Source organism: Lichenostomus cassidix, unplaced genomic scaffold, assembly GCF_008360975.1.
Source record: "Lichenostomus cassidix isolate B80296 unplaced genomic scaffold, HeHo_3.0 unassigened_scaffold_chr26, whole genome shotgun sequence".
Taxonomy (NCBI): domain Eukaryota; kingdom Metazoa; phylum Chordata; class Aves; order Passeriformes; family Meliphagidae; genus Lichenostomus; species Lichenostomus cassidix.
This window is the reverse complement of record NW_028147268.1, coordinates 295,841-303,561: the sequence shown is the minus strand read 5'-3', so window position 1 is coordinate 303,561 and position 7,721 is coordinate 295,841. Positions and strand designations below refer to the sequence as shown.

The following is a 7,721-nucleotide window of genomic DNA, read 5'->3' as shown; positions in this document are numbered from 1 at the left end:
CTGGGGTGGTTTGTTTTTCCTTCTGCTCGAAGGTCCCTCTCAGGTTTGGCAGCTTGTTTTAGCTCAGGCTGGAGCCCTTTTGATAGGAGAGTTATGAAAATCAAATAAATTGCTGGGCATGAAGCAAAGTGGGATTGCTGTGAGTTCCAGGTGACCTCGGCTGTGCCCTTGGCCAGGTCCTGGCAGCTCGGGGGGTTCCCAGCAGGAATTTCAGGGGTTTGTTTTGTTCCTCCCTGGATTTCTAATCCAGACCCTGCTCCCCGAGTGCTGATTTTGTGGGACAAAAGGGATTTTTGGCCCCTGAGCCCCTGGATTTGTAGGAACTGGTGGCAGTTTAAGGATTCCCACCCTGCCCAGCTGTGCTTTCAGCTCACCCAGGGGAGGATGGTGCTGCAGAATCCCAAAACAAAGCCCTGGGTTTGGGGAGCAGCCACCCCCACCCTGCTGGGTCACACGGGGAATTTTGGGGGGCTGGGGCACGGGAAGGGGCACATCCTGGGATCCTGGGGGAGATCCTGCTCTCCTGGGGTTGGGGGAAGGAGAACAAGCAGCAGAGAGAAACATTTAGGCATTAAGAGCTTGGAGAAATCCCAGCAGTAGGGTTGCCTTGGTTAAAAATAAAAATAGATCGGGAAGGGTGTGTGTGTGTGTTGTGGAGTGTTTTGATTTGGGGGTTTCAGAGGGGCTGGGGGGGTAGAGTTTGGGGTTCAGGGATGCCTTGGGCTGGGGGTGAATGGGGCTGGATTTGGGGTACAGGGAGCTGGATTTGGGGTGTGTGGGGCTGGGGGTGCATTGGGCTGGATCTGGGGGTGCAGAGGTCAGGATCTGGGGCTGCGTGGGACAGGATCGGGGGACAAAGGGGATGTGCAGGGCAGAATCTGGGGATGCAGGGGATGCCCGGGGCAGGACTGGGGGATAAAGGAGATGTGCAGGGCTGAAATTGGAGATGCCCGGGGCAGGATTTGGGGATGCAGAGGATGCCCGGGACAGAATCTGGGGATGCAGGGGATGCACAGGGATGGGTCTGGGGGTGCCCGGGGCAGGATTTGGGGATGTAGAGGATACCCGGGTCAGGATTTGGGGATGTAGAGGATACCCGGGGCAGAATCTGGGCATGCAGGGGATGCCTGGGGCAGGACTGGAGGATGCCCGTGGCAGGATGTGCGGCTGCCCTGGGCTCTCCCCAGCGGAACACAACAAACTACAAGTCCCGGCAGGCCATGCAGGCTCCTCCGCAGCCCCAGCTGACCATCACATGAGCGCCGAGCCGAGCCGGGCCGGGCCGGGATGGGGCAGCGCGATCGCATGTTCAAGGTGCTGGTGGTGGGTGACGCCACGGTGGGCAAAACCTCGCTGGTGCAGCGCTACGCCAACGACAGCTTCAACCGGCACTACAAATCCACCGTGGGAGGTCAGCCCTGCAGGGGTTCCCGGCGTTTTCGGGGCTTTTCCGGGTATCAACACCCTGTCTGTCCCTGTTTGCTTTCTCCTCTCCTCTCCTCTCCTCTCCTCTCCTCTCCTCTCCTCTCCTCTCCTCTCCTCTCCTCTCCTCTCCTCTCCTCTCCTCTCCTCTCTCCCTCTCCTCTCCCTCTCCTCTCCTCCCTCTCCTCTCCTCTCCTCTCCTCTCCTCTCCCTCTCCCTCTCCTCTCCTCTCCTCTCCCTCTCCTCTCCTCTCCCTCTCCTCTCCTCTCCTCTCCTCCTCCCTCTCCTCTCCTCTCCTCTCCCTCCTCCTCTCCTCTCCTCTCCTCTCCCTCCTCCCCTCCTCCCTCCTCCCTCTCCTCTCCTCTCCTCTCCTCTCCCCTCTCTCCTCTCTCCTCTCCTCTCCCTCTCCTCTCCTCTCCTCTCCTCTCCTCTCCTCTCCTCTCCTCTCCTCTCCTCTCCTCTCCTCTCCTCTCCTCTCCTCTCCTCTCCTCTCCTCTCCTCTCCCGCTGTGGGATTGGGAATTTGGGATAGGAACAGCCGTCCATCATCGCTAGTTTATGGAACATCAGTTCCCAGACTTTTCCTGAGCCCCCGAGGGGTTTTATCTCTCTTTCTGTCTCTCATTTGGGGTTCCCCATCCTTCTCCCACCCCTTGCAATCACACCCCAAAAAGCTGGGACCTGGGCTGACTGAGCTTACAGGCTCAGTTTTTATCCCAGTAAAACCACCAGCAGCGCTGGTTTGGCATTAATTAACCCCCTGAGCCCCCCGGGGGGGTTTATCTCTCTTTCTGTCTCTCATTTGGGGTTCCCCATCTTAATCCCACCCCTTGGAAAAACCACCCCAAAAAGCTGTGACCTGGACTGACTGAGGCTCAGTTTATCCCACTAAAACCATCGTGAACTGAACCAGGATTAGTCAAACAGCCTGAAGGTGATGCTGAGGGGTTGGCAGGGCTTGGGAAAGTCTGTAAGGAGGAGGCTGGGAGCGGGGCTGAGAGGGATTTGGGTTTTTTTGTGTCAATGAACAACCTGGAAGGAGCAGCAGCTGCCAAGGGTTTACCCCGGAAATCTCCCAAAAACCTGAGGGCTGAGCACAGCTGTTTAAATCTTCTTATTCAGGAACGAGAGGGGATGGATTAGGAGTGGAAAACTCTGGGGAGCCACAGAGCTGTGGGCTGTGCCCAGCAGGAAATGCTGCAGACTTTTTGTTAGTTTTTTTTTAGCCCTGGTTCCTGCTTTTGGTGAGTTCCAGTCTGGCTGCCAGTGGAGCTGGGCAGGTTTTGCCCTGCAGTGACACATCAGGGGCTGAGAACAGCCCAGGGATTCCCCTTTGGGCTCACTGGGCTGCTTGCAGCAAATTTGGGGTGATTCAGGGTGAAAGGAACCTCCCAGCTCCTCTCGTCCCTGGGCAGGGACAGCTTTAGGGCCAGCTTTAGGGCCAGCTTTAGGGCCAGCTTTAGGGACAGCTTTAGGGACAGCTTTAGGGACAGCTTTAGGGACAGCTTTAGGGACAGCTTTAGGGCCAGCTTTAGGGACAGCTTTAGGGACAGCTTCCCCTATCCCAGGTTGCTCCAAGCCCTGTCCAGCCTGGAATTGGGGTTGGCTGGTGACAGACCCAAAATTTGGGAGGATTCTGTGATCCCTGGGAGGTGGGGAGAGGCTGGGGAGGAATGAGCCCTGGGCTGCAGAATGGCCTGAATGGTTTCCTTTCTTTATTTTTTTTTGGGATTCTGCAGTGGATTTTGCTCTGAAGGTGGTTCAGTGGTCAGACTCAGAGACGGTTCGGCTGCAGCTCTGGGACATTGCAGGTATTGGAAAGGTTTTTGAATATTTTCTCCATGTTTTGCCCTTTTTTGCCTTCCTTCCCCCCTTCCTCTTCCTCTGCTTTCCCCTTCCCTTCCCCCTTTCTTGGCAACTTCCTTTTTCTTCCTCTTCTTTCTGCTCCAGAAATAAATCCCAGCAGCCTGGGGGTTCCAGGGGCAGGGCTGCTCTGCTTTGCCTCCAGCCTGCTGGAGTAATTTAAATATTTAATTAAAAGTCCACCTGCCAGGAATGCACACAGCAATCCCTGCTCCAGAGGAATTCCCTGCTCCAGAGCCAGAGCAGAGGGAGTGTGGCACAGGCTGAGATCTGAGACTGCTCAGCCCCAAATCTCGTGTTCAAATCCAAATTCCTGCCACCAGACACACTCTGAGGGACAGAATTCCACGAGCTGGAGTGCAGTGAGGAGGCAGGGAAATGAATTCCCCAAATCCCCCTGGAGCCAGCAGAGCTCTGGGCAGCAGCATTTTCAAAATGCCACCTCTGGATGTGGGGAGGGGAGCAAACCAGGGCTGTGGCTTCCTCTGGGATGCTGAAAAAGGCAGCAGGAAGAAGTTGGCAGAGCAAGGCTTGCAGCAAGTAAATGGTTTTGGTTTTGGCCCCAAGGAGGAGTTTGAGGAGTGGGGAGCAGAGGGGCCAGGCTGGCACTATGCCCTCCTTGTGCCCAGGGACACCCAGGGGGATTGAGGGGACAATGAGTGACATTGGGAATGATGGGAATATTGTGGTTTCCCATCCCTGGGAGTGTCCCAGGGCAGGCTGGACAGGGCTTGGAGCACCCTGGGACAGGGAAAGGTGTCCCTGGCCATCCCAGGGGGTGACACAGGTGATTTTCCAGGTCCCTTTTAACCCAAACCCATCTGGCATCCCCTGATTCTGTCACCTCAGACCTTCCCAGAGCAGAGCTCAGTGCCTGAATCTCCACAAATCATCAACACCAGCTGAAAAATCAATGTACAAACACACTGTTTGCATGAACAACCCCAAACCCAGCCCCTCTGGGTGGTGATTTATTCTGTTTTTGGCCTCCCAGGGCAGGAAAGGTTCACATCCATGACTCGGCTGTACTACAGGGAAGCCTCTGCCTGTGTCATCATGTTTGATGTCACCAACAGCAGCACCTTCAGCAACAGCCAGAAGTGGAAGCAGGACCTGGACAGCAAATTGGTGCTGCCAGATGGGAGTCCTGTGCCCTGCCTGCTGCTGGCCAACAAGGTGAGGAGCTCTGCCTGGGTTCTGGATGGGTTTTTGGGTGTTTTTGTGTGATTTGGTGTGTGTTTTGGGTGTAATTCTGTGTGTGTTTTGTGTGTTTCTGGGTGGGTTTTGTATGATTTTGTGTGTGATTTTGTGTGTAGTTTGTGCATTTCTCTGTGTTTGTGTGTTCTGTGTGTGATTTTGTGTGTGTTTTGTGTGTTTCTCTGTGTTTCTGGGTGGGTTTTGTGTGTGTTTGTATGATTTTGTGTGTGGTTTGTGTGTTTCTGGGTGGGTTTTGTGTGTTTGTGTGATTTTGTGTGTGTTTTGTGTGGAATTCTGTGTGTGCTTGGTGTGTTTCTTGGTGGGTTTTGTGTGTGTTTGTGTGATTTTGTGTGTGATTTGGCGTGTGGTTTGCGTGTTTGTGCGATTTTGTGTGTGGTTTGTATGTTTCTGGGTGGGTTTTGTGTGATTTTGTGTGTGGTTTGTGTGTTTCTCTGTGTTTGTGTGTTTCTGTGGATGATTTTGTGTGTGTGATTTCATGTGTGTTTTATGTGTTTCTCTGTGTTTCTCGGTGGGTTTTGTGTGTGTTTGTATGATTTTATGTGTGATTTTTTCGTGTGTGATTTTGTGTGTGGTTTGTGTGGTTCTGTTTTTATGTTTCTGGGTGGGTTTTGCATGATTTTGTGTGTGATTTTGTGTGTGTTTCTGTGGGTTTGTATGATTTTGTGTGTGATTTTGCATGTGGTTTGTGTGTTTCTCTGTGTTTCTGGGTGGGTTTTGTGTGATTTTGTGTGTGTTTTGTGTGTAATTCTGTGTGTGTTTTGTGTGTTTCTCAGTGGGTTTTGTGTGTGTTTGTATGAATTTGTGTGTGATTTTGTGTGTGGTTTGTGTGGTTCTGTTTTTATGTTTCTGGGTGGGTTTTGCATGATTTTGTGTGTGATTTTGTGTGTTTGTATGAATTTGTGTGTGTTTTGTGTGTTTCTCTGTGTTTCTGGGTGGGTTTCGTGTGTGATTTTTCACGTGTGTTTTTTTGTGTATGATTTTTTGGTGTGATTTTTATGTATGATTTTTTCACGTGTGATTTTTTTTTTGTGTGTGATTTCATGTGTGATTTTTGTGTGTGGCTTTTGTGTTTCTGTGTGGGTTTTATGTGTGTTTGTGTGATTTCTTGTGTGGTTTCATGTGTGTTTCTGGGTGGGTTTTTTGTGTGTGTTCCTGTGGCTTGGTTTGTGTGATTTTGTGTGTGTTCCTGTGTGTGTTTTTGTGTGTTTTTGTGTGTTTCTGCATGTTTTCTGTTTGTATTTCTGTGTGTTTTGTGTGTTGCTCTGTGTTTCTGTGTGTTTTTACGTGTTTCTCTGTGTTTCTCTGTGTTTTTGTGTGTTTTCTGTCTGCATTTCTGTGTGTTTCTCAGTATTTCTGCTCTCCCCAGCGTCAGCAGAGCCTGAGGAGCACCAAGTGGATTTAGGGCCACAGGGAATCACTTCCCACTGCCACAGCTGGGATTTTGGGAAGGAATTATTCCCTGTCAGGATGCTGATACCCTGGCACAGATAATCCCACAAAACCCTGGCTGCTCCATCCCTGCAATGTCCAAGGCCAGGCTGGACAGGATTGGATCCCTCTGGGATGGTGGGAATTGTCCCTGCAGGACAGGGGGTGCCACTGGGTGGGTTTAAAATCCCCCCAACCCCAAAATAATCAGGGATTTTGTGCTGATTGCTGCTTTGCAGTGTGACCTGTCCCCCTGGGCAGTGAGCAGGGAGGAAGTGGATCGCTTCAGCAAGGAGAATGGATTTGCAGGATGGGTGGAAACGTCTGTCAAGGAGAACAAGAACATCAACGAGGCCATGAGGTAGGAGCAGATCCTGCTGCTGTGGCCAGGAGGTCATTCCAAGCCCAGAGATGTCCCTGGAGGTGGCCAAGGCCAGGCTGGACAGAGCTTGGAGCACCCTGGGATGATGGAAGGTGTCCACATTCCTAAACCTGCTTTTTAATGATTAAATTAAAAAATAATTGAATAATTTTTAATATTTTTAATAAATCACTAAACCTGATTTAATAATAATTTTAATAATTTTCTAGAGTTTTATGTCCTTCTGAGCTCTGCTTTTTGTTTTTAATTCCCTTTCTGCACTGCCCAGTGCTTTTTACTTTTCATTCCTTTTCTGCACTGCCCAGTGCTGCTGGTTAAAAAAAAAACCACCAAAAAACCCACAAATCCAACTCAGGAATGTTTATTTTTATTTTTTTTTCAGGGTTCTGATTGAGAAGATGATCTCCTCCTCCACAGGAGATGGAAGTTGCTCCTCTGCTGGCAGTGGGGATTATATCAACATCAAGGAGACCTCTCCTCCAGGCTGGGCTTGCTGCTGAAGGCACTGACGTTCCATCTTCATCTTCTTCATATATCTTCTTCATATATCTTCTTCATATATCTTCTTCATATATCTTCTTCATATATCTTCTTCATATATCTTCTTCATATATCTTCTTCATATATCTTCTTCATATATCTTCTTCATATATCTTCATATCTTCTTCATATCTTATCTTCTTCACATCTTCTTCATATATCTTCTTAATTTTCTTCACCTCTTCTTCAATCTTCTTCATCTTCTTCTTCATCTTCTTCTTCATCTTCTTCTTCTTCATCTTCTTCTTCTTCTTCTTCATCCTCTTCTTCTTCTTCATCCTCTTCTTCTTCTTCATCCTCTTCTTCTTCTTCATCCTCTTCTTCTTCTTCATCCTCTTCTTCTTCTTCATCCTCTTCTTCTTCTTCATCTTCTTCTTCTTCATCTTCTTCTTCTTCTTCTTCTTCTTCTTCTTCTTCATCTTCTTCATCTATCTTCTTCTTCTTCATCTTCTTCTTCTTCATCTACTTCTTCTTCATCTTCTTCTTCTTCATCTCTTCTTCATCTCATCTCTTCTTCATCTTCCTCATCCTCCTCCTCCTCCTCCTCCTCCTCCTCCTCCTCCTCATCCTCATCACCACCTCTCCCCAAACTGTCTCTGCTTTTGGGATGTTTTCCCCCATGATTCTCAACTTTCCTCCTGTTCAGTGACTATTCTCTCCCAGCAGTGACTTGGAATGAAGAGGAGTTGGAAATTCCTTTTTTCCCCACCTGGAGCTCTGCTGGAGCATTTTCTGAGCAATTCCTTGGATTACACTGAATTTTATTGTCGATTTGGAGCACTTCCTCCCCTGGCAGTGCTGCTCTGTGCCAGGCTGGGCTGTCAGAGGGAATTTTGGAATATTTCTGCACCTTCATTCCTCCTTTCCCC

The 7,721-nt window shown here is 49.7% G+C and overlaps 1 protein-coding gene across 1 annotated transcript; it reads left to right on the top strand.

Annotated features, from left to right (window-relative positions):
• The first annotated feature begins 1,267 nt into the window (after nucleotides 1-1,267).
• RAB29 (RAB29, member RAS oncogene family) lies at nucleotides 1,268-6,822 on the top strand. Its single transcript, XM_085044228.1, has 5 exons — nucleotides 1,268-1,411; nucleotides 3,161-3,232; nucleotides 4,279-4,460; nucleotides 6,170-6,291; nucleotides 6,695-6,822. Exons 1-5 carry the CDS (start codon nucleotides 1,288-1,290, stop codon nucleotides 6,810-6,812), a joined length of 618 nt encoding a protein of 205 aa, XP_084900354.1. The 5' UTR covers nucleotides 1,268-1,287; the 3' UTR covers nucleotides 6,813-6,822.
• The last annotated feature ends 899 nt before the right edge of the window (nucleotides 6,823-7,721 follow it).